Source organism: Thunnus albacares, chromosome 1, assembly GCF_914725855.1.
Source record: "Thunnus albacares chromosome 1, fThuAlb1.1, whole genome shotgun sequence".
Taxonomy (NCBI): domain Eukaryota; kingdom Metazoa; phylum Chordata; class Actinopteri; order Scombriformes; family Scombridae; genus Thunnus; species Thunnus albacares.
In genome coordinates, this window is record NC_058106.1 from 3,350,917 (window position 1) to 3,378,499 (window position 27,583).

Consider the following 27,583-nt stretch of genomic DNA (forward strand, 5'->3'; position numbering starts at 1 on the left):
AATATGCTAGAAAGAAGAAAAGTCAGTCAGTTGAACATTTTGATATTTGAATGGTTTCTATAGCTGAAAGTATGCAGAAATAGTTAGCAATCAAAAAACATACGGAAGAAGAGTAAATAAAGATTTGAAGAACAAAAGTATCATAGCTACATAGAAACTACAACATTTCCATCTGAATTGTATTGGAGTGGACCTATAAGATGGCTACAATGCACATTGTACAATTCACAATACATTCACTCAAATACAATTTTAAGTTAATGTTGCGTAAATGTACTGTACTTTGTTACATTCAACCATTGCCTCCATAAATAGGCCAACTTGGACCAACCGGTGTAGTTCCTAAGCTGTTGAAATTCCTTCCATTTTCATCAAAATTTGATGCAATGCATCGATGTCTGGGCTGTTATATGTGACAACCAAATGGCAGGCTGGATGCATAAAAGCCAAGAAAGTGAGACACATTACAGTATGTAATGCAACAACAATCACAGACCTGATATGCCAAAAACATTCCACTAAACCAGTGTAGTCAAAGAAGCCCTGTGTGTGCCTGTACCTTTGTTAGCTAAACTCTTACAACTTATAGTCCAGTGACACACACTTGGATGACTTGGTCCTCTTGCAGTGACTGGGAGAAACTGTTAAATGTTTCAAAAGAGTCCATCTCCCCTGGAAAGTAAAGCAATAAAAGACTGTCATTTATAGAGGGAAGTTCATTTCTTTCTATAGAAGGGAGCTCTTCTTGTACTGGGCTCTGTTCGCGTACTGCTTAGACAATTCCCTACAGGAACATAAAGTCATCCTCAACTTTTGCACGCACACACACACACACAGAGCAGTAAAACAACAACCCTGAGCACTGCAGATAGCCAGAAAACTCCACACAACTCATTCAAGTAGAATCTATCCAAACAAGGTTTCTGTGTTTCGTTAGGGATCATTTGTATGATATTTGTCAGCTGCAAGGCCTTCAAAACACAATGTACTCTCAAGTTCTTAACCTGATTTATGCGGATGTGTGTCCAGAGAGCCGTGCAGAGATCTCCTTATTAACCACGCACTAATGCCAGATGGATCACTTTACTGCACTGCCTTGCTTTATTGAATCAAAAAGAAAAAAATCTCCATATTAAAGAAGTTATAAGAAGAAGAATTGCTGCATTGAGTGTGTGTGTGTATATATGTGTGTGCCTGTGACTAAACCCAATACCTTTTGACACAACATACATTTTCAGCATTGTGTTAAAAAAAGTAGAGAAATGCTCTCAGAACAATTCGCATTTTTGAAGCAGAGCAGAAAATTACCTCTCTCCTCATCAAAGCACACAGAACTCTACAGGAATGCAATGAGTCCAAAACTACTTATAGCACACCAACACCTACATACAGTCCTTTTAAAATAAAGGCCCTAAACTCAGTTTCCACATTAAGCTGAGCCAACAGGTATGAAAGGTTTCGTGATCAACCTTTTGAATTGTGTTTTTCTCTTAATGTGCCGGCTCTGTGCTAATGTGTGTGGGTTATATAAATTAGCATATTTTAAAGTGTGCATTAAAGAATTTGAGCATTAACTGAAAAATAACTAGTAATAGCTCTGACTGCAAAATGGAAACCAAATCACGTTTCTATTGTGCTAAAGCAACGCTAATCAGTGGTAAAACTGATTTAGAACACCTGCTACAATTGTAGCTGATGCACATTTAGCCTATTAAGTGTCACTGTCCCTCACATTTTCAGTATCACATATACTCATTCTGACTTTTTGGTTGTAAAATTTAAAGATTTACCTTTTAAATGAGACCAATTATGACTCTACCAGTTATGACTGTAACCAAAAGGGTTGAAGAACAATAACGTTCTTATTTTGGGTACGTTATTTTTGGGCTTGGGCACAAAAATGGGGTGCCTGGTAAGAGCTTTGCAACTTGGCGCCTCTGCATCTGAGTACACCTGGAAAGTGCAGTAAGTGAGTTCAAAAGGTAGTGAAAAAGCACCAGAATCTGTGGTAGAAAGAATTTCTTTGGCTCCTTGCTCTCATCATTACAAGTGAATTCAGGTTCCCTGCATTTTGGAATCATCAGTGCAATTCAGTGACAAGTATTGTGTGTGTATTCAAAGCTTGATATATCTTTTTCCTCTGTGCCATAGAGCTCCATTGTTGTCCAAAAACTATTAAAATCACATCAAGTCACACTGTTGCACTGGGTGACATGTTCCTTCATCACCATGAAAACACACACTGTAGTTTATTTTCACTCAATCCCACACACACACACAGTCCTGCTGCAAGAAATATTCACTAGAATACCAAATGTGGATTCATCCGCTGCTGAAAATAGTCCCCAACAAATGCACTATTTCCTCCTGTTTGAGTAATGTTTGCTAAAAAACCATGGTGGCCCGCTGTTTTGGGAAATCACTGAGTCTTTTTAAAAAAACGATGCCATATGTTCTTGACCAATTTTTAATGATTTACACCATCTGAGAGCCGCAGACAGGGTGGGGAAGTCTCCTTGTGAGAGCTGTGTGGGTGAAATGGAAAGTGAGTCCCATTTTCTTTTCTACTGTGCAAATTATGATGATTTGAGAGAGCCATTTTTCCATGAAATGGTTTGACACAACTCTGAAATATTCTGCTGTGCAAATGATCAAAAACATTGGAATGGTGATTCAATTTTGTTGAAGATTGCTAACTTTGTCTCAAAATCCAGGAAAAGGTGACAAGATTATAGCTTATCCTAATTTCTCCAGAACTACATAGTAGGCTATGTTTTTGTCAGTGATTTATGAATTCTGTTGTAGACACTGATGGTATGGATGGTAAGATTTGACTGTGAAAGTTGCTTAAATTCTTTTCTATTTTTGGACTTTCTCTGTTGTTTGGATTTGGACTCAATGCAAACTGGTCCTGGCTTGTATGAATTTGTGGTGTCTTGTAGGCCTGTGCAGGCTGGGCATGGTTATATGCATGACAAAATAATAACTAGAAATACTGCCTTGCGGTTGTATGCCTCTGCCAACCAGTCAAATTGTATTTTACATCCATGTCTATCCAGACTCATAATATTTGTAGTGAAGACGTTGAAGGAATTTAATAAAAGGTATTAAGTGTATTTTCCTTGTATGTGTTCACATACTTGGCCAATAAAACTGATTCTGATAGAACACAAAGTTGTAGCCATGACAATAGGCGATGCTTCAGATATGGATGTTTCTGCAAAGAAGCTATAGATTCTAAAACGTGGAGGCCCCACACACATCTTCAACCTGGCAGCACAGAAGATCTAAACAATCACCACAGTTTCAAGGTGGCACTAAGATTAGTGTCACCAATTCTCCCCTTCTGTTCCTGAGTTATGGCATTGAATAGCGGCCAGAAAAGTGTTTCTGCAGAACATTATGATGTCACAGTGAAATTGACCTTTGACCTTTTGGATATAAAATGCCATTCCTCCATTAATCATATCCTATTACACATTTGTGTGAAACTTTGTCATAATTAGCGTATGAATTCTTGAATTATGGCCAAAAAAGTGTTTTGTGAGGTCACAGTGATCTTGACGTTTGACCACCAAATTCTAATCAGTTCATTCTTGAGTCCAAGTGGATGTTTGTGCCAGATGTAATGAAATTCCCTCCAGATGTTCCTGAGATATCACATTCACAAGACTGAGATAACCCAAAAACATGATGCCACCAGCATGTAATTCATTCATTCATATAAATATCATTAGGCTTATTCTTTAATGTCAAAAAGCTCTGCAAATTGTAAGCAAGCATAAACTAAGTGGATACATATCATCCTATAGAAAAACTTAATATCCAACAATTAGCTACATAAACAAGAGTCTTCAAGAACATTATTTTATTATAACCAAGCCTCTACAAATCAGCTAAAGTAGCACAATTTGACAATAATGGGGAAATGGTTATTCGTTAAAGAAACAGTGAAAACAGGTGAATATTTCCTTTAAAAAAAAACTATTGCAGAAGAAATATAATCAAAGCCCATATTAATCAGAGTTGTTAAAAACAGGATAAAGAAGGAATACATCTCTTACTAACAATAAAATGACAGGGAACATCTAACAGGCTTACCTTGTGAAGCAGCTGGATTTGTGAGATCACGACATCACATGAGAATCCATCTTGTAAGGCTTCAAGTTATGCGATTGTGTCCGAACCACGACTGATTCAGACCAATCAGTGTCCAATAAGGATTGTCATGTGATCTCGTGAATCCAGCTCCCTCACAAGGTAGGACGGTGATAGACAGTGATAGACAGATCACCTGCCAAGTATTTTTTTTGAACGTGCCTGCCCTTTTCAAACAGTTTCTAACAATTATGATGATACAAAGGACACCCACGTTATCTACATGTTGAAGGATTACCTCGTCTTCGACAAGATAAGGGAAAATAACTATTCAAGTCTGACACTATCTCATAGCATCACACTGATCCTCATTAACAACTTTTATCTTAAATGTTTGTAGCTTATAGATCCAAAATGCTTCCAGTCACCTGCCTCATAGCTGTAGGTGGAGGAGGGGATTGTAAAAGTGTCCATGCTAAGATGTTGGCCTTCTATGCATGCCCTACCTCTTATGTTAGCTTTGTCAATTCAATTAATGAAGAACACAGCAGGCTTTTGATTCAATGAAATGAAACTGTCCAACTGAAACTCTTCTTGCTGGCTAGGACCAAACTCAGGACCACCTGTCTTGCTGTTCTGCTAGCTGATGCTTTAAGTCTTCCTGAAATAGAATGTAGGACAGACAGAACTGTGACAGAGCATAATTAACCACCATGGTGGGAAAAACCCGGGAAGCAATGCTGCTGACACTTCAAATCTCCTACCTGCAGTGCACTGCTGAGGAGTAACAACTAGAGCGTGCATCAGTTAGCACATCCAGCGCATTCAGACTGTTGGAGTGAAGCAGATCTAGATCAGAAAGCCACAGGTGTTACTCCACCTGTAGCTTCTAATCCATCCCTAATGCACTGAGGCAACACCACCTGCTGCTCACACCAACATGGGGCCTAAAGCATGTTTGTGTGTATGTGTAGGATTTGTATGTTCATGTCTCTATCTATATGTACAGTATACATGTTACCAGGTTTAGACCAGTTTATTACGAGTATTTTTGAAATGCATCGACCATCTCTGATATGATACAGTTTTCTTGATTGCATATTTGTTGCAGAATCATTTCAACGTTGGTCCCCTATAACAGAGAGTCTGAAAACTTTCCACAAAGACTCACATTACACCTCAGATACCGAAGGTTTTGATTAGCTTTTGGTGATGAGCATAACCTGGTACAGTATGATATAAAGGTATATGCTTTGAGGAGGCGACTTCAGCAGAGTTGCGAGTAATAACTATGAACACAAACTTCTTTAAGGGTTTTCCCACCAATAAAATTCTATAACCAAAGCCTGGAATCTGCCGTCACTCCCCAAAAACACAGGAGGGGACACTCCAAGTAGTTTGTTTTCTATCCAGTCCTGCTGGCACTTTTGTCACTTGGACATGTTATGGTGAAAAATCTGCCAACACTAATAAGACTAATGACTGTCAATCACACAGGACACCCAGGTAACTCTAATGTTTCCCATTTGTACCTGTTTTTATGTGACGAAACAAACTTTAAAGGATAAGGCTGCTGATTTTCTATATTTTTCTTATTGTCAACAATTCTCATGTGCAGAGCCAAACCAACCAATGAACTCATCATACTTACAAGTCTTGTGTGTCTGATATATCTTATTCCTCTGTGCTGTAGACCTCTGTTGTTGTCCAAAAACTATTAAAAACACGTCAGTGAGACGCACTGCTGCACTGGGTGACATGTTCCATTTCTCAAAGAACTTCAACACAAAGTCAAGAGGTTATGATCTGTGGCACAACAAGCTAGTGAAGCTCTGTAAACAGAACCGCGTTCCCATGCATGCGCAGTGGTTGTTCCTTCATCCTTGAAGACTGCGTTTACTATATTAGTTATAGTTTACTATAGAAACGGCTCCAAAAAGCAGTAACAGTGATTTGATAGTAACCCTCAGGAGTGAGATTCCTTTTGCAGCAGACGCCACTGCGCAAACTTGTGAAGCTGTGCGGGAACGCAGTTCCATTTACAGCTTGGCTAGCTTGTTGTGCTACATATCACAGCCTCTTGACTTTGTACTGAAGTTCTTTGAGAAATGTATAATATTGAAGGAACATGTCACCCATTACAGCGGTGTGGCTCATTGAGATTTGCTGACAATAAGAAAAATTTAAGTAAAGAAGCAACAAACAGCAACTGATGACATTTCTAAGAGCTGATGGTAAGACGACAATCATAAATAACAAATTCATAATTTTCAGCTTCCTGTACCTATTTTCTATCAGCACAGGTAATCTGATTCAGTCCAAAATATTAGCTTTTATACACCCACACTGGTCCAGCAATAGCAGAGAGTATGTGACTGACCTGGTCATCGTATCTGTAGGTTAGAAACTGATCCTCGGTGGCATCCTCCATGAAGCTGCCCTGAGGTGAGAGGGCAAACTCTGGCAGGAACACTGCACTCTGGGGCTGACTCTCTGCACACTGGTAACACACACAAACATACACAATGTCAGTGAATCAGTATCCAGGCAAGGTACATGGCAATAATAATAGTCAGATCATGATAATGCACAGAAATATGAATGAATATAACACACACAGAAAGATATGAAAAGTAGAGTTGTCCAGTTGGAGCCCTCGGTGCTGTATGATGGGCTATAAATCTGATCTCAGTCTCTCTCAGGTTAATATAGTGAGCTAAAACCTGGATCTCACTGGTGTTTTCTACACAAACGCTGTGAAATCATCTCCCCAAACAGGCCGGGATTTCCCCCCTCCGACCCCTCCTCAACTCACATGAGAGAAAAGCTTTGCTACGATATCACCAAACCCTCTGCTGATTCCTCATACACTCTGCTCCACTTGAATATTTTCTATTAATTTCACTGTCTCTTACACTCAGAGAGTGTTCACTTCACACACTGGTTTTCTGGATGATCAGCATAATGCGAAGGCAGGGAGGGGAAGACTGATTATCAGGCCGTCTGGGACTGAGACTGTGCTGCACAGAGAGACTGGATAGGAATAACTGGCATCTGGCATTTAGAGAGCTCTCCAGACAGAGACAAAGAGTGTGTGTGTGTGTGTGTGTGTGTGTGTGTGTGTGTGTGTGTGTGTGTGTGTGTTTCAGTGTGTGTGTTTCAGTATGTGCATGTTTCTGTGTGTGTGTGTGTGCATGTGTGTGCATTTCAGTGTGTGTGTGTTTTAGTGTGTGTTTGTGTGTTTCAGTGTGTGTGTTTGTGTATGTGTGTGCATGCGTCCAGGCCACTTGAATTGTGTGTGAGAGAGATGATCCACCATTAAGATTAGTGGGAGCAGTGTCTCCTGCAGGCTTTTAGAGCCACTTAGAGGCAGACGCAGCAGAAGTGCTACAGGCATGTGTTTCCCTGAGGACCGTCTGAGGACTGGCACACTTCCATCACTTACTAACCTCTTCTTTTTCTCTCTATTTCTCTCTCCATCTCACTCTCTCTTTTAAATTCAAATTTGCTTTACTGAAGTGATCATAACTAAGTACATTATTGCCAAAGCAGACGGTTTACAATGTTAAGTGTAATGGAGTTATTATTATAACAAAGGTTCAGGAACAAGACCACGGCCCTGTCTCTCTCTAATTCAATCACCTGTGCATACCTATATAAGCTCGTCTAACACCTTTCGTCTCAGTCCTCACGCGACCTTCGACACGCTTGCATCGCAAACGCTTACCTCCTGCCCGTGCTCCACGTTCCTCGGCAACATACCACCCACGACTAGATCCAGCAGTACCAACGTGATATCTCCTTCACCACCACATCCACATGGAACCCTTCTCCTACAGACGCCGCGCTTCTGATCAGCTGGGATTCCATGCAATGGCCCACTCAGACACGGCTCTTTTCCAAGCGATTAACATCTTCAACCGGATGTTTGCTCACCTCTGGCGAGCTCTCAAGGAGACGGTCGTCCCACTCCTACGAAACGATGATAAAAACAAACTTTCCAACTCTATGCAGACTCTACTTCCATCAACTCTCTCGCCGGCAGCTCAAATCCTCCCGCTCTTCCGGGTTCATTGTCCGCCACCGGGCCAACACACGCCGCACACCGATGACATCACAACGCCACCTACTACAACAGAGCCCAGACTTCTTCAGCCCCGCCTGAAGGCCAGGCTGAACTTCAGATACAAATCCCGTTTCGCCGACCCAACAACAAAGCCAGGTTCTTCCTGCTCCTCTCTGCCTCCACCTCCACCACTGCTCCAGACGGCCGCTCACTTCCGGATTCCCCGCCCAGCACCACCCGTACGCTGCACGTTGATGATGTCACGACGCAGCTAACTGCTTCAGCCCTCTCGCAGTGTCAGGTAGTATCTTCCCCTGTGCCTGCTCCCTCCCTGTCTGATCTGTCTCGTGTTTTTCGTCTTTTCTCTCATCCCCGTGTCCGCAGGCTGCACAATCAACCCCTGCACATACATGCCCTCATCCTTTCCTCTTCCCTTCCTTCAGCTGCAGCTACCTCTACGCTTTCGGCTCCACCCGCTCCAGCAGCTCCTTCTTTTATGTTTCTTCCCTCAGCCACCTCTGGTCCTGCTGTTACCACAGCAACAGTTGCACCGAGCCATGGTGCTCCCTCTGATGGACCCACTCAATTTCCTACTGTTCTATCCCTGTTCCCCTCTCTTCCCCAACACCCAAATGTTTTTTCTGTGTCTTCAGCACCCCCGTCACCGATCCCCTCGCTCCAGCCGTGGTTAACTCTGTGCCCACGAGCACTTTCACTCTGGCCTCTGCCACTCCGCCCCTCCACGGCCTACAAAGCCAGGCTTTCCAGTTCTGCACAGCCTCCAGTTCCACCACTGCTCCAGCCGACCACTTGCTTGTGGGTTCCCTACCCAGCACCCCCCGCACTGGCACACCAATGATTCCATCCTGCCGCCACTACGACGCGGCAACAGACTGCTTCAGGGCGTATTTCCCCACGTGCCTGCTCCCACGTCTTAATTGACTTGTGTTTTTGTTTTATCCCTGCGCCTGAGCCGCACATCTTACTACTTCACACGCATCCCTTCACCCCTGTCCTCAGGGGCACCATACCTAGCCTTGTTTCACGTACACTTCGGCATGTTATCTGTAAGTCTGAACCACATCTTATGCCAAACGTTCGCCCCTCACTTCAGACTTCCTGGCCCACTACCAAACTCTCTGCACAGGCAACCTGTCAGTCCACATTCCTAACCGTACTCTGGCCAATTCTTCCGCACTGGAGCCGCTTCAACCGCTTCCGAATAAGAAATCCCAGATCACCTGTTAAAATTAAATAAATAAAATTCTCAACCGCTAGTCTTCCCAAGATTCCATACCTACCTCAGCGACATTCAAAGAGCTTTTGACCTGATGATGGTGCTAAATGAAGAGCTAAAGAATCACAAAAGTTATTACAATTAAATCTGAGGACAACATGAATGTGTGTACCAAATTTCATGGAAATGCATGCAGCAGTTGTTGAGGCCAGTAGTGGAAAGTAACTAAGTACTGTACTTGTGTTCAATTTTGAGATATCTGTACTTTACTTGAGTATTTCCATGTGATGCTACTTTATTCTTCCACTCCACTACATTTCAGAGGGAAATATTGTACTTTCTACTCCACTACATTTATTTGACAGCTTTAGTTACTTTTCAGATGAAGATTTGACACAATGGATAATATAACAAGCTTTTAAAATACAACACATTGTTAAAGATGAAGCCAGTGGTTGCCAACGTTTTTGTCTTTTGACGTCTTACAAAAAGCAGTGTGTAGTCGGGGTCACATTTCACATGTCTATGAGTTGTTAACAGCTCCACCAAATAGTGATTTTTCCCTCTAAACTTCTCACATGCTTTCATTTCAATAAATGTTCAAATGATCCAATATTTCAGCAAAAATCAAAGAGAAAAGTCCAAAAACTGAAAACAGATTTGTGTATCAGAACTTTTTTTCACCTCCAGCAGCTACAACAGTAACATGCTGCTCTAACACTGATGCTTCACTATTAATAATCTAATGATGTCATATATAATAATATATCAGTCAGAGGGACCAAACCACTACTTTTACTGCAATACTGCAAACTACATCAAGCTCATAATACTTATGTACTTTTACTGTAGTAGGATTTTCATGCAGGACTTTTACTCGTCATGGAGTATTTTTACATCACTTTTACTAGAGCAAAGGATGTGAATAATTCTTCCACCACTGGTTGAGACATTCACCTCAAAACCACAAATGTGAACGTCATGGGGCTCACCAAAGTCATTAGAAAACATCGTCTGGAAACATAAATGTAAATAGTGTCAGGTTATAATGTCCGTGCTGTACATCTGCATCCATATGATTGGCCGTTACTAGCCACCCAGCTGTGAGTGAGTCAATGGTTGTGAAGCAACCTGAAAACAGGGGATTGACGAACTAACGCTATGCTTCATCTGTTATTAGTTGTGGCGGCCACACCACACGCCAACATCAAGTGTTAGTGGTTTACTTTTTAGCACAGTTAACATCACAAACATTTCAAGTACTGACAGTACCCATAGCCTTTTGTTTTCATACAGTTTTTTGACAGTTTGTTTGCTAATTTGAGTGCATTTTATTCTCACAGTAAAAAATTTTTCCCTGCTTTAAATTATATTCTACCTTCTGTTTTTCATGGATCTGGCAAGTCCTCCCCTGGCCAAGAGAAGTGGCACCGGTAAAGATGTGGCAGGCAGGAAATGGGAGAGGCCAACTGGGTCTACCAGAGGGGAGTCTGCCTTTTGGTATCCAGTTAAGCTTAATTATTTTGGGCTTAAAGTTTTATTGTTTTTCTTGGTTGGACAGTTAGATTGGTTGTAAATAGTTTCTTAATTTAAATCTTTGTTTGTATTAAGGGTCATTTGTACTATAAAGTTAATTGTTCATTCCTGCCCCCCTTGTCTGTGTAGGTTAGCTTTTGTGTATATAAACCCTCCCTTGTGTTGCTTGTTGGGTCAGTTATGTTGATGTCAGTATAGGTTGCTGATTGTTTAGTTGACATCAATTTAAGTTAAAGAGCCCTAGTTTTGAATTACTTTCCTCTAGTGTTTCTATTTTTGTATTTTGAATAATTAACGCTGTATATAAATGACTATTTTTTGCTGTCGACACCTGGTGTTCTTGAACCTTACTGCTTGGTCCCTGACATTAGGCATTGGAACTAATGACTAATGCTGTCATGTTTCTATGGATGAATTATCAGTCTTGTGCAGACGGTTAAAACACACAGACTCTGCACTTATATGTCGCCTAAACAGAACACATGTCTGACCTCCCCCGGCTCACCCCACATACTCCACAGCACACAGCCATATGCTCAAAGTATGACTCCCACAGCCCATACGTCTGAACATGACTAACTAAAATAAACATCTCACCACTTTCTCTCTTTCTTCTTCTTTCATTGTTTGACTCACACAAACGCCAGTGCACACTGTACAGCTACTCCTTCATCACAAGAGTTTCAAACTTCATATATATTTGTCCATTAGGGGGCAGAAAACATCAAAACAAACTGACAGAGACAGCCACCACACATTCGCAATTTACAAAGTTGTTATTGCTGACGTAGAGTGATCAGACATCCCAAAAAATTCAGGACAGTCCTGAATTACAGGCAGTTGTCCCGAATCCCGAATCCTGTCCTGTTTGTCCTGAATATTAGACTAAACCAAAGTTTTGATTAGTGTAGCTGCAGGCAGCCACGGAGGAGTGATCTGACAGATGTGATAGGCACCGCAATGATGAAATGAATACAATAAAATGAATTTTATGTTATGGATAATGATTTACACACTGTTACATACAACAATGTCATTGTGTTTCTTTTTCCTAATGATAGACAGTTGACTTTATGAACAAAAATAATAGATTATAGTGTTGAGTTTTGACTTTCATTTGTTTTACTGTTCATTGACACTGACGGGTGAATTCACAAATGGACTGCAGCTGCTCACGACACAATGAATTGAGCATCATTTTCAACTGCTATCCGCCCCGTCTCAAGGTCCTGTTCACACAAGATTCTGTGCTAATGACATGACGGTGCAAACACACCCATGAAGTTTTGCAGCTGAGTGCAATTTGCCCTTGTTTTGTGTCTGTTTGAGTGAGTGGAGCTGTTTCCAATGTGTCAGGCTTTTCTCCACATTTCAGCACATAGATTGATCAATAATGAAAACCGCAGAGAGCACAAGAGCCTCAAATTGTGTGTCTTTAATTAGCAGAGATGCACACACACACAGTTCTCTACAATCACAAACCAACTTTCATGTATTTTGCTTCTTTTACTTCTCTAGTATTTCGCATCTATAACATCTACTCAAATGTCAGAATACAGCTATTAATGTGACTCAGGTAGGTCTGAAACGTCTTAAGATTAATGTCTGAATTGTACAATAATGTTGTTCACGTGTCACTGAATGTATCCAGGATTTTGCAGAAACATCAGTACTGATGTTCTGTTTGTTGCCCACAGCTGGCTGTGTGTCACAGCTGGCTGCAGCATCACACAGCAGCTGAAATGACAAGTGTGTCTCCAAACTGAGAAATAGGCTGTGCACATTTACACAGCAGCAGTAACTTCATTAACACTGGATGGGTCAGGATCTGACAGTAATTAATGTTCTGTGTTCTGCTACACATCTACACAGGTCAGCTGTTACACACAGATTCCAGCTTTATATGGTGGAATTCTTTGTAATAAAGCAGCCCCTCACTGTACGGATCAGAGCTGTCAGGACATTTTTATTTTTAAGTGGCTGAAAGTCCGAGATAAACCTACCATCCCATATCCACTAGATCCCCCTCAGTGTCTAACTGAAGATTTTGCCCTTGATGTTATTAAAGACAGTATTAAAGGGAGAGAGAGTGAGCGAGTGAGTGGCTTCACTTACCACCAACTCTCTGAAGAAGTTAATTTCACTGGTCTTTGTGAGTTGGACTGTTTTTGCAATGAGGCTCATTCGCATAGAAAAGGGCCAATTTTGCACCAAATGTATGCATATCATCTAATTTACATACGTGCAAATAGCAAAGGAGCACTGAGATGCTATTTGCTTGGCAGTGCAGTTTGGGGTGCATTTCACCCTTTGCAGGTGCTTTGTTCTTTTTCTCTCATTTGCGCAGCTTTAGCGGCAGCAAAAGCTGCACAATCCTTTTGTGCATTGCCCCTGAATGTAATGTACTGGAGCTCACGCCCACCCTCATCTCCCCTGTCCTGAATTTCCCCCCATTCTCATCTGGTCACCCTATGCTAAATGTAATAGGAAACATTTGCCAACCTACATGTAAGTAGTCAGAGAGATATTAGCATATTATTCCTGTGGAGATGTGTTTCTATCAACCTGACAATTCCAATATTCACTCTCCATTTTGTCTCTTCAGCTGCTAAATTCTCTATGTTCACCAGCTAGTTGCTAACTGTCTAACTGACTAGCTCAGCTATGCTGTAGGGACGTAGCTGCCGAAGCTATGCCTCTTCAAAACTCAAAATCTGAGCTGCTTGTGTTTCCTCCTACAGGTTTGTGATGCTGGTGGAGATTGTTGTTAATAAAGACAATGTTAAGGAAGTTGAAGGCTTAGTAAACATTCACTTTTCTGTAACACACATCCAGCAGAGTAATCTCCACTGCATATCTGCTCACCACAACACAAAACCCCTGCTCTCCACAAGTGTGTTTCCATCCACCTGTTTTTATATGCATTTTCTATTTGCACATAAAAAAAAAAACCTGAGTGGAAACATAAAAAATTTAAAAAAGTCAAAAGGTTGCAAAAATATTTTTACACTTGGCTGTGGTGGAAAAGTTGGTCTATCGATAAAAGCAAAACACGACAAAGTGCAATGCAAACAGATTTAGCGAATAATTCATGACTTACATAAAGCATGTCAAAAAATAGCAGATGACAACATCACGTCTGTGTGGATTATAAGGAGACTGTAACGTTCCTCAAAATTAACACATGAAACAAACGTGAAACATGAAACATCACATTTTCCACATTTAAGCTTCGGCTGCCTTTTAATTATGTAACCCCTTCTGCAATGGTTTAACCGCACCCAACTGCAGAATTAGTGCCACCAACTGTTTATCGAATATCACATATTAATTTGCTATATATTTGGATGGAAAACCCGGCTTATGACAGTGAATGAAACAATGTAATCACTGCAATGACGCAGCAATCTCCTATTCATTCAATGGCACACGACAAACCTCGCTCTGCATCACAAAGTGAATGAAAGAATGTTGGAACAGTTATTGTGAGGGATATAATTAAATCACATTATGACCTGATCACATACAAAACATCAATCTAGTGTTGTGACCATCAATAGGTGAAATCTGTGCAATGTAGGTATCCACAGCTGGACTGCTGTCATTTGATTCAATGATTCCATGAAAAACATGACTTTATTATGCAGGTGTTAACGAGATACAGTGTTCAGGCTGGAGCTTACTGCTCTATTTATTTCAGTTAACACACAATAGTGCATCTCTGACCTCCAACAAATTATTTCAATAGTTGATGAAAATTTATGTTGTTTTTCTGACAGCTGCTGGTTCTCTTGCACTACTCTAACAAAGGACAGTATGAACAGTGCGAGTGGGTCGACGCTGAAAATACAATGTCATGTCTGAGAGGGGCATGATTTGTCATCCCAATAAAGGGCTGTGTCCATACTGGGCCACACACACACACACACACACACACACACACACACACACGTGCGTGAACACACTCACACTCATAGAAAGTCAGGTTATCCTGCTGTGAAGTTACTGAGTCGTAGCAGTGCAGTGCGGCGTAGAGCACTTCCCCTAATTGAGTTTACACACCAGTGGAAGGACAGTGTCAGGACAGCCTTCACCCTGCCAGCACCCTGCAGTGGCTGGTTCACGCTGGATCACTGGCATACTTCAGAGGAGCCAATACTGGGATAATAATACAAGGAGGGCAACCCCCATCCCAGGGGACAACATACTGTACTGAGGAGGCAGCTGTTACAGACTGTGGGAGGGATTATTTGTTAAAGCCAGTAGTCACACTCCTGTTGGAAAATCAGGGAGCATGAGCCATGTACAGCAGGTCAGAAATCAAAGCTTGAGTTTGTTCACATCAAGAAGGATGGAGGATATGATTTGTTCGGCTCCAGTGGCTGACCAAAAATACTTAAGCAGGGGCTTTGAAACATTTTCAAGGTCAGGTCCAATAAATACATATCAGACCATCAATAAAAAAGGGCTGGTGATGATCCAGTCCATCCTCAGTGGAAATTCTCTTGCCGTTTTAAGTTACCTTGATCTCCGGTCATATAAAACATACTGTGATGCAATGTGATTGTGGAAGACTCAGTAGTTACTGCTCAGTAGTTGATTGGAGATTGATTGATTTTAAATTTAGGTTTATTTAAGATGCAGCTATTTCCCTTCCTCACGCTTTGTTGGCTCCCTGTCCTATCTGAAAACTGTAACACTGCTTTCAAATGGCAATCAATGGACCTCTATCCAACCCTGATAAACAGACAGAACTGCTACTTCTTCTCACTTCATTCATTCAGCCTGACATTGTGTTCACGTTAGTCGATTTCCTAATTTGTTTGGGCCTAAATGGCTGCATTTATACAATGCTTCTGCTGCTCATTCACCCATTCACACTCACTTTCACACTCACATTCACGTTCACACTCACATTCATGCAAGGTGCTGGCACAAACATCGGGAGAAATTTGGGGTTCAGTATCTTGCCCAAGGACACTTTGACATATGGACAGGGACATGTGTACAGTCTGGGATCAAACCACCGATCTTCTGATTAGTGGACCCACTCTACCTCCTGAGCCACAGCTGCCCCAAAGCCACCTAAAAATTAATATTGGGTTAGAAATTAGAATCCTTTTTTGTGACATGTTATTCAACACACAGTTTTGATTTTCCTCCCTCTCCTATGTCAAAATGGGATACTAAGTTAAATCATATTACCCTCCTCTTGAAGTCCATCTTGCAAAGATGGACTTCCATTGTATCTCACAAGCACCAGACTCGTTAGTTCAATGTCAAAGCTTAGAGCTAAACTCAGAAACTGTTTTGTTGTAAGCAGTACCAGTACATCTCTACATCTGCTCCCAGCCTCTGACAAAAGAAGAACTGAGCGGTTAAAATGTATTTTGATGGCAACATTCCAGCTACAATTAGCAAAAACCTATATGTGTTTTGACGGCTGTTAGCATTTTACCAGTTGCTGCCTCTATTACAATAAGTTGTACAGCCACATTAATCTCCACGCTTATCACAATTTTTCTAGCTTTACTCCTCATGGATGTGGCTAGCTATGTTTTTTTGGCCATTTGACGCCTGCAGAGATTCAATAATAGAGCAGAGAGTTGACAGGAAATGAGAGGAGTGAGCGTGCTAAGGTTGTTGCTAAGGTTTTTCCATGTGTTGTTTACATTGCCCACTCTCATATTTCAGATCCTATTCAGCTCCAACATATACAGATGTATTTGAAAACATTTCGAGTAAAGAACAAGCAAGAAAAAGATGTGGAATCCTGCTACTGTAGTTTGTTTCATGGTTTGTTGATGTAGCCCCCTGAGCAGCCGGAAGTCGGCTGTTACACACCTTCTGGAAGCTAACCAATCAGAACAGACTGGGCTCCTTGGGAGGGACATGAGCTAAAACAGCCTGTTTGAATTGTAAATAATGCAAAGATATTCTGGTAAAGCCCCAGAATATAAATATACCTGTAAATCTCCATAATATGGCCCCTTTAAGTCAGGAAACTCACCATCAAGGAACTAACTGTGATGTCATAGTGATGTCGTCAGGGTTAGCCTTGGAGAGTACAGATTTATAACAGAAAGACAGTTACAAACTGAAGGTGTAGAGTTGCAAAGATGTGGGCATTTACCAGGAGGGGAGGATCTAATGAAAAGGTGCAGTTTGCTGCATTATGAGAAATGTAGGATCCAGTGTTTTTGGAACTTGATTCACACTTGGGACTAAAAGCCAGGATATTTCTGCCCCTGCTGCTTCTGATTGATTCTTCTTGGGGGGGATTTGTCTCATGTTAGTTCCCTAAACTTTATGGCAGTGCGATATCCTATTAAATTCATCATGTGTGCAATATGTACCTTTTCACTTTGAGAACCTTTTTAAAAAATGGTTTCTATATTTCTTTCCTGTAAATGAACACACTTTTCTCTTCTTCCATCAACACATAAAACAGCCAAGAAATTATTTTTCCCTTTATCTAAGCCAGTGTACAAGGCTGGCTACTGTAAGATAATCTTTTCTTATTATAGAAGCTGAAAGAGTGGGATGAGAGGCTTTGATCTCATCATGTCTAAATATACAGGGTCTATTTTGACCATGAACACCCAGTCCACCATTATAATATACAGGCCCTCTTCAGTCTATACAGTCTTTTTTTATTATTTCATTGGCTTATTTTGATTAAGATGTTGTCTTCTTACAAACAGAGTTGAAGGTTGTAGTGGGAGTCATACAATAATTCTGGCAAAGTAAGAATATTTTATTAGTTGTTAAGACTTGGCTTGATAAGGTAGATAAATGTAGTGAGTAGAGCAACAGCACAGTCATTCTCTCCATACTTGAAGTAGTGTGTGTCTGCATCTGTGAGCAGTTTAGTATCTGTTTGTGTGTGTTAAGGAGAAGAGGAATGAAAAAGTAATTCCTAATACACTGTTTATATCCATGAATGGGCTTTTGTTAACGGATGGTGATCTTTGTGTGTGACCTGAACTCTTGCTCTCTTGATACAGCCATGACTGGTAAGTCTATCCTGTGCAGACTGAGCTGTTAGCTATACGAGCAGGAGGAGGAAGAGCTGGTCTCATAGCAGAAATTATACTACAGGTTGAGTTTTACTTCAGTGGGGAAAAGGACCACTATTTTCTGGGTTAAATAAAAAGTTCAGTAAAAGAAAAAAGCATCAAAGTGGAAGGCAGCTAAAAGACAACTCACTACTAACTGAAAGAAAATGTTCATGACACAATACAGTAGTGATGTTTTTAGATTATGATATATATGCAAAATGAAAATTTTGACCTTATCATGGCGATAGATGAAACGTTGCTAAACATCTACTGCAGACCATGAATGTACCAAATTTCATGAGAGTCTGACCAGCAGTTATTTTACTCTGAGTCAAAGTGCTGGAAGGACCAACCAACAGATGGACCACACCAAATCAGCATCTTTATGCCCTGCGGCTAGAAGGGCCAAAATCTATTTGCTGTTAAGGCTCATCATGTTTGGTTTTCACTGAATTTCACTGAAAACGAATTTCTAAAAGGAGTGCATCTGTTGGAACTGATTTTCACCTTGATTACATGTCCCATCACATCAAAAAGTTGTTGAGTTTCTTATTGCAAGTAGATTACACTAAACAGTCCTCTTGCAATGTGCACAGCTCATAAAATGTGTCTGATGACAGATATTGAAGAGAATAATGTGGAGAAAACACAAAAGAGCCCATCATACACCAGTCCCACAAAGCAACAAAAAAGAGAACTCTTAGCTCTCTCTTAACTCTTAAAAATTCAAACCCATCTCGAAAACTCTGTCATTCACTTCCCAGATTGATTTGTCACCTGTTGATGGTTGTACTCATAGGCAGAGCAAACAGCACGCCATCCTAGAGTGGGAAGAGATGTGATAAAATGGGTGCGCACTTTCAGTCTCGTGATTATAGACACAAAAAGTCACAGAAGTAGTTGTGTGAAGAAAAAAATAACTTAAGAGAGAAGTTCAAATCTGTCCTACTTTCACACCTCCGCAGACCTTGACAATCACTGTGAAGTGGGTGTGGTTGCTGAATTGGCTGTCTGTTTTGGAAAGTTACAAAAAATGATCAGACACAGCTCCTGGGTGGACAGTCGCCACATATCAGGTGTAATTATCCAACATTGTACGGTATTCTACCAGGACCTTGCATGTAGAAATGTTTCAGTCCCGCTGGTCCTAAATAGGCATCATCGTACATAAGGTTAGGATAGGACATTCTAGGATTAAAACTCACATACATTGCAGCCAAATGTTCAATCATGATCATTTGTCATTATCAATCATGAAACACTTCAAAAACACATCCCCCATATTTCAGCATCTGGTCAGGTGTCCTTTTTGTAAAATATAAACAGTTAGGGTTCAGAGCAGTCTATAAATTCATTCATGTAGTGAGGAGAGTTCAAAGCCTGTGTGTGTGTGTATATGGTTTTGTTTCAGTTTGTCATTGTGTCTGCACCCTCTCTCCACTCTAAATGTAACATAACACAGTGTGCCTCTTCAGATAATTAAGCAATATTTGAAGATATGAGAACGCTCGAGAGCACCATAAATAGAACACAGGGGAGTGCTGGAGAAATGTAGGATTAATCAAGGCCAAGTTGGCCCTCACTCCCTCATTGCGATCCACTTTAAGCTCTAACCAAACCTTCCAGAACATCTTATCAGCCTGACACTGCAGGTCACAAGAACGCTGAGTGGTTTAACTGAATACAGAGCAGTCTAATGCAACTTTACGCTCCTGTGGGACTAAAAGTCACAGCGATGAGATGAATGAAAGCAATGACTTGTTCAGCTGCTCTGAAGCCATCAGTGCTATTACTGAGGGTTTCTGTGGTCTTTTGCTGCTCCTAATCAGCATTTCACACTTTATAGCAATGCATGCCGGAGCAAGTTACATCACTGTGTAAAGCACCAATAAAAAACAAAAACATGGAGTGTAGTGTCCAGCCAAGGCATGTGTAGAGTTGTTGTGAGTGGAAAACCAACTTCTGTGATGAAAATGACTTCATTTAGAATGATCATATAATGTGTTAATTCCAGTAGGATGCCCTTTTACACTACTGTATCACTCACGCGATGCCAATAGATTAGTCCAAATAAAATCTAAATTCATTTTTGCAAAGAAATCTATATATATACTGTACATCCACAGTGTATGTTTGGACTTGTGTACTCATCTGGTCAAACTGTAATTATCAAAAAGAAATTTAAGTTTGTGGATTTAATCATTCTTATCTTGTCTTATCTGTCTGGATGGGCACAAAAAAAGTCAGAAATATCACTTCAGTTCCAAGACAGACAGTTGAACAACTGACATTGTTAGCTGTTGCATAGTAGCGTCTGTGATTTGAGCGCTTTCTACATTACTCTGTGTCATGATACAAATCACTGTACTGTATTGTAGGTGCTGAGGTCTTTTACCAACATCACATCTGGGCGATGTTGGCATTGTGGACACACTCGTGTGCAGCATCATGTGACACACTTTGGCCCAAAACTTTACTTCCAAAAGACTGGCAACATTGTAGAATGCTGTCTTTTATTTTGTTTTGTTTTTTCTTTATTACATTTATAAAAAACATTTTGAGCCCTAATTGGTTCAGCTGTCTTTTTTTGCTATTTTGATTTATTTTTCCAGTGATTTTGTGGATATATTTATAATTCTTTGACTTAATTCCTTGATAAGATTTTCAGTGTATTTGTTGCTTTTGTGATAAGCTTGTGTGATAAAATGTGCACTGATCGTGTGATTGTTATGTAGAGTTTGATACCTCTGTGCTTGATGAGCCAATTTCAGCTCAAAATGTAAAATGTAAAATGTTCCCTTTTAAAAATGTTGTGAGCATTCTACAGGCTTGCAAATCCTAGGGTAGCAGATAACAGATATACACTGATTGCCAAAAAGCATTTTTCACATGCACAATCATTACAAGGAAAAACAGTTTGAAGACATTTTTCTGAGCATCACAAACACAAAACGACACTTTGTATCGTCACAATTGGATCCATCTGGCCCAATAAAGTTTGAAAAGTCTAGATGAGTTGTATGATTGAATTATCTCAGTATCCAGTTTTTCTCGATACGTCCACGTGTCCCGGACCCATGAAAGAAAGGCAGCTATTGGTAAATGTGGTTGTCAAATGTAGCACTAGCTAGCTTCAACTTTCCCAGTGGAAATGAACTTTTACATCATGATGTGTCCTCCTTAATGTTGGATGTCATAAAGGTTTAGATGTGCTTGTTCCAAATGGAAAACATGCTTTGTATCAACATAGACAGTATAACCCTAACCCTAACCCTAATTCTAATCCTAACCCTAACCCTAACTGCCTAACCCTAACCCTGGCCCTAACCCTAACCCTGACCCTAACCCTAACAGTATAACTATTTTGACAACTTTTTCTCCTGATACCAATTCCGATATCTCAACTTGGTAGATCTGAAACTGTTATTGCTCTTTGGAGCTGTTTATGAACTAACTACCTTACCCAAACTCTTGTGCAGAAGTGTGGCTCACTGACATGTTCTTAATAGTTTCTGGACAATGTGCCAGCACAGAGGAATAAGATATATCAGGCTTTGGATACACACACAATACTTGTAATTAGATCAGTTCGTTGTTAGTTCGACTCTGCACAGGAAATTTGTTGACAGTAAGAGAAATATAGGAAATTATCAGCCATATCCTTTAAATGTCACTCAAGCTTCCACTGAAGAGGACGATGAAATCAAATTAATATGAGATAAATGTCAGATTTCCATCATATTTTCCACATAGTTTTCCATCATTTTGTCTTTTAATGACATCATCTCGCTACACCCTCTTCTTCTGCAATAGTTTATTGGCACCAGACTGGAGATTAAGCGTCACCAGCTCTCAGGGAGCGCATTTGCATTTTCTTTTGCAGAATTTCTGGAAATTTGGTTTAAAATGTGTGCTACATGTTATTGGCTGACGTTCAAACTGTGAAACAAAAACATTAGATTAAAATGAATGTATCAAATTAGAAACAATGAGCAATATGCAGATGTTATGTTGAATCCAGCCAAAAGCTGCCTGAAGGGAAAACCCAATGGAAACACTGTATTGTGTATTGCATACTTGATTTATGCAACATACTTTATCAAAATGCAAAATACGTTGAGATGGGGATGAAACCAAAAGAATGCAAGTTTCATCCCTCAGGGTTAATGAATGTATTCATTAGTGTCTATACATTTGAAGGTCTTGTACTTTACTTGTGGGAAAAAGTACATTTTATGTATACGGTGAGATGTGATCTTTAGTGTTGAAAATATCTGTGGTTTTGTTTTTTAAAGTTGTGTGTGGAAAGTCAATGATTTCTGCAAATGTGTGAAAGCAATAATGAAAAATTGTACAAATGCAATCCACATCCAGGAGTAAAAACAGAGTTCACTGCTCATTGTACAGATTTAAATAGGCTTCAGGCAGCCTAAAGTAACACACTTATCAAAAAGGAGCATTTCCTCTTTTCCATCACCACAATGACGCCTCTTCCTGTCACCGTCACAGCTGTGATGGATAAATGACAGCGGTGCTATAACAAGATGTGCAGTCCCATGAAGAGTGGGTTTAATGGCGTGTGACAGCCGTCACCCATCACATGCAGTAATAGAGAGGTCTGATGAGGTTCAGCCTTCATGAGGGAGGGCTAGAGAGCTTTTTACTGCTCCTCACAGACAACACACAGCCCAGGGTAAAGACACAGGAGGTTAGCACCAGGTGGGAGAGTGAAGTTTTTTTTAAAAAAAACTTAGAGAGACAGAAGACAAGACAGTGAGGAGGAATAAAGAGAAAAATGAGAGGATGAGGAAGAGGAGAGATTCCAGTCAGCTGATTGGCAGAGCCCCAGTGCAGAGGAGAAACAGAGCTGACGGCTTGGAGTGAATAGCCACACTGTCCGTGTGTATGAATGAGCTTTTCAGACTCCTCTCTTTTTTACACACACACACACACACACACACACACACACACACACACACACACACATATGAAACATGTATGCAGTGAGTGAGAGGGGGTGAAAAGTTAGCTGGTGACAGCCTGGCTCACTGCAGTTTGTGTGGTGTGTGGAGACATACAGTGATCTTTTCACTCCTCACCTTTAGCTGAAATACCAGAGCTGACACTGAACCTGAGCTGGAGGTGGATCTGTGTGTGCGTGTGCGTGTGTGTGTGTGTGTGTGTGTGTGGGTGTGAGAGAGAGAGAGGAAGAAACAGGTCACTCTGAGACCTGAGTCTGAGTCGCCTCTCCAAAAAGGAACAAAGTTGCAGAGCTGGAGAACTCTTTCAGACAACAGGAAACCTCACAAAGCTTCATTATATCACAACCTGACTGATGCATCACAGGCTCATTTTTGCTTATTGCAGATAAATCAGTACCACCGTAACTAAGTAACAAGAAATTATAATACAAAAATAGCAAAAGATTCACAATATATGAAGCATCAATTAATGCTCATAATGCAGACTTTGCCATCATATATTGGTGTAGTTTATTTATTTATGTAACTTTCTATACTTTCTATGTTTATAGAGATACTTTTAAAGATTAGACTTAATGGTATATATACATATAAATATATATATGTACACACACACATATATATCAGCCAAAATATTAAGTTATAGTTATTTAAAGCTGCTGTAATCAACATTTTTGCATGGCTGTGTGTAATGTGAGAGAAGTCGCTGAAATTCATTTTTGGAGACAATCTTCCTCCATTATCAGCGAGTGGTCGTGTGTGTGTGTTCCTCACATTTTACAGCCGGCTGCTGTCTGCTTAATGGAAGTCATGGTTCCTTTCTGTAACTCAGCTTCAGGAATATATCTGTGCTCTAGCTAAGCTAGCTAGCTGTTGGAAGTCTCAACTGTGCAGCAGGTTCTTCCCCTGCATTCATGATCAGACTCCAGGTCATAGACGCTGTATACTGTCTTACATCTCCAGCTGCAGCCGTTACTCCAGGCAAACATGTGGCGTAAGGGAACTTGCATTATTCATTAATTAGTATTCTGATTGGCTGGAGGTGAAGGTGGGGGCAATACCTCCAACCAAGTGAAGTATATAATAATGCAAAAGCTACTGTATGTAAATAGCTTCCAGAACAGCCTGCTGGAGGACAGAGGAGGAATCTCTGGACTGCCCAGACACGCAGCTACACGGAGGCATCACAACTAAACAGGATTAACTGTTATCTTGTCTTAACTGATACCCACAGCTGAAGTTAGCAATTATTTAGTGTTTGGATTGTTTTGAGGTTTGTAGCAAGCTAAATGAGTTAAAAGTGCAGTTGGACACGGCGCTGTTTGATCTTGAGCAGTTTGTTGCCAATAACTCCATTGACCAAATGTAGAGCTTCAACACAAATCACAAACTTCCTTTTTAACCTTCTCTGAGCAATGAATTAAAAAGCTGTAAGCAAACATAAAAATATAGCTGATAAATACAGGCGATACGTATGAAAATCAAACATCCAGTATCCAGTATGGCTGTAATATCAATGACTAGAGGTGATTGTAATAATGGATGGATCAATGATGCTGTTGGTGTTCTATCAAACCCTGTTTAGAATGCAATGATTATAGATTTTGATGGTATGATTATAATCCGAGGAAAAATCACAGTTTCATCATTATTATGTATTAATTTATTTTACAAAACTACTGATGGATGAAATCACATGAGCCTTTTTAATTAGAGGTTTGATTGTATTTATTCCCACATTTCTTTGTTGGCTTTTGTTTTTAACAGTTGCTCATTATTAATATAAGATTAAGATTAATTTTATTGATCCCCTAGGGGGAAATATTACTGATGTAGGTAATAAACTGAAGTGTTATCATCAACTGTGATCCATGCCTAATTTTTAATAATCTGTTTTTAATCATTTCTGTTTGTTTTTGCAGTTTTAATAAAAATGAAAGAAAGAAATTGAGAACATCTCTCATGCAGGTGACATTAATGACTGAATTCTAATGAATTAGATCACCTGGCATATTTACCTGCCATACCAGCGTTTACTCAACACAGATGAGAGGAAGCAACAGGATGTAAATGGTCAGACTGAACGTTCATTTATAAACAGTACAATGCTCCTTTTCCTGCTTTGTTGTTGTTGGTTTACACTGGACTAAAAGCTCAACTCTTAACTCACCTCTACTTCATTGATTGTAAGTGACACTTTTATATTTCATTCTCTACCAACTCAATGTTTCATTGAGTAACTTAGTTATTATAGTGAATTACCCTCAGTTGTATATCTGGATGATGATCTCTGAGGATGTTGCATTCAGTTTGAGGTGTTGGATCCTTCAGCAGCGACTTTTCTTCGGCTAGTTTTACAAATTGGAGATCTGTGTTCTTGAACAACCCCCTGGCCAAATTACTCCCAAACAGATGCTTTAAGGTGTTTTTTTTTGTTTCTTTGGTGAATACAACTTTTCAGCCACTGCCAGGTCACGTCTCCTTTAGCTAACGTAGCTCCCCTCAAACATAAATAAGGGGAGTCGCTCTCTTAACAGCATGTGTGACTTTGTGTACCTGAACTTGTTGCAGCATTTTAAGTTGCTGCACCAGGTTCCATCTGCAGTCTGTTTAACACAATTGTTTTGTTTAATATTCCTCACAGTACAACCGTTGTTCATAGAAAAATAACATACCTTAACGTCCCAGTAGTTGAGCCTTTACAGTTACAACACCGTGACATTTTAAAGCACGGTCGATGGTGAAACCAGTTAATCACTGCATCCAAAGCCGTGTAATGGTCTTAAACTACAGCAACTACTGCAGAAAGACAGAAAGAATGAAAAACAATCATCTCACCACAACGACTCTGGCCAAGCTCTCCCTCTTCCACATGTATTTTATTAAACTTTATTTTGCTGCTCTCCAGAGCCTCCCGTTCTTACTAACACATTTATGCATTCCTCTGATTTAAACCTTTATCTGCAAGACTGCAATTACAAGCAGCTGCTTACTAGTTGCTCCTCCAGGAGGTATAAATCCATGGCAGCGGAGCAGAAAGCGGTCAGGAGACATTACAGGTTAACAAGTTAATGGCAAAGGTAAAGAACAAAATGAAACTTAATAAAGTCACACATGAACCGCCTCTTGTTCCTGGCCAGGAAGGAAGGAGAAAAGAGCGGGGGGGGGGGGGGGGGTGAGAAGGACTCAAATAATAATAAACCACAGAACTCCAATTCACCATAAAGAGTGAAAAGATGACCACATTCCAGCTGTAATAAATCCACTACTGAATAATAAACAAGCTGTGAATAAATAATGACAACGCTGATAACAGCTGCTTGGGCCTACTCAGCAGGCCACATGGTCAAAATTACATTATTCCTGATGGATATCTTAATCGTTTCTCGTCTGAGGTTGGGTTTCCTTTGAACAGAGCTGCCTCTGAGAGTGTGGAGGACCAAGGGGGTGGGATGATTGACACTGAAAGCCTGTTCCCAGCTTTCGGTGCTGTTGTCGTTGAGGATCTAATGGACTCAAATTTGTCAAAGTTTGCTGAAAAATCAACCGAAGCGCAGGCACCGGGGCCTCTGACGGCTCTTAGAGAGGAGTGAAATATCCCTAGCAACAATATTAAGAAACACATTCTGCACATGCAAGTAAGTTGTTCAAGGGGCCCCACTCATGCTGCGCCATGAACCCCCGTCCCTGATATACACCCATGATAAGAACCATCTCAACAGGCTGGGATCACAGACACAGTTTTGTTCTCATTAGCCTTTGCTAACCTGGCACACCAGCAGCTGTGGACTCTACACTTTTGGAACTAACCCTGTTAAACACAATCCTCATCTTTCTCTGTCTTGTCTATTTTAGAAGAGTTAGGTTATTCTTTCCTCCTCACTGCATTCACTCTGGGACTGTGAGGACATGGCAAGAGGTTATCATGCATTTGTGACAAGACGTAATGATAACATTGACAGATCTGTGTTAAAAGTTCAAATCCTTCAACTCCCATCCTCCCTTGAGGTAAGCCGTTATTAAGTTAAAGGACAATTCATTATCATAATATTAGATGATTTATTACAACGTGGGTTTTATTTTTATAGTTTTGGCCGTCATTTCTAGGTGTTTGGATAACATAAAAGTCATTGCTGAGATCTAGGAACAAAAGAACAAAAGAGTACCTGCACACTGCAAAATTGTGCCGAAACTTTCTTTAATTCAACATGGACATGACAACATTTTGACCTCTATGGATCTTCTACAGATCTGGGAATACCGTAACATTGCTACAACATGTCTGACAAGAGCAACAAACATGAGCAACCAGATGATCAAACCAACAGTTAAGTCAGATTATCTAAACCCCTTTGCAGATAAAACTGAAAGTCAGTGCACCTGAGACCTCTAATTATTTGTCATTACACAGAAAAACTATATATATATATATATATATGTGTGTGTGTGTGTGTGTGTGTGTGTGTATAAAATATCATACCCTCTGTTGAAGATACAGCAGTAATGTGATGACTGTAGAGTAGTGTCAGGGATTAAAGATTGAAATTCAGTGATTGTATTACAATTACTGATCCCAGGAACACTCAGCTACTTCGACATTCTT

General features: G+C 40.4%; 1 protein-coding gene across 4 annotated transcripts in view; it reads right to left on the bottom strand.

Moving 5' to 3' along the window:
- adamtsl3 (ADAMTS-like 3) overlaps positions 1–27,583 on the bottom strand; it is a 297,355-nt gene that overhangs the window by 258,444 nt on the left and 11,328 nt on the right. For all 4 annotated transcript variants that reach the window (XM_044349913.1, XM_044349979.1, XM_044350063.1 and 1 more), the window contains one exon: positions 6,479–6,598. In XM_044349913.1, the coding sequence (XP_044205848.1) occupies positions 6,479–6,598 (120 nt within the window). The remainder of the gene's footprint in view (positions 1–6,478; positions 6,599–27,583) is intronic.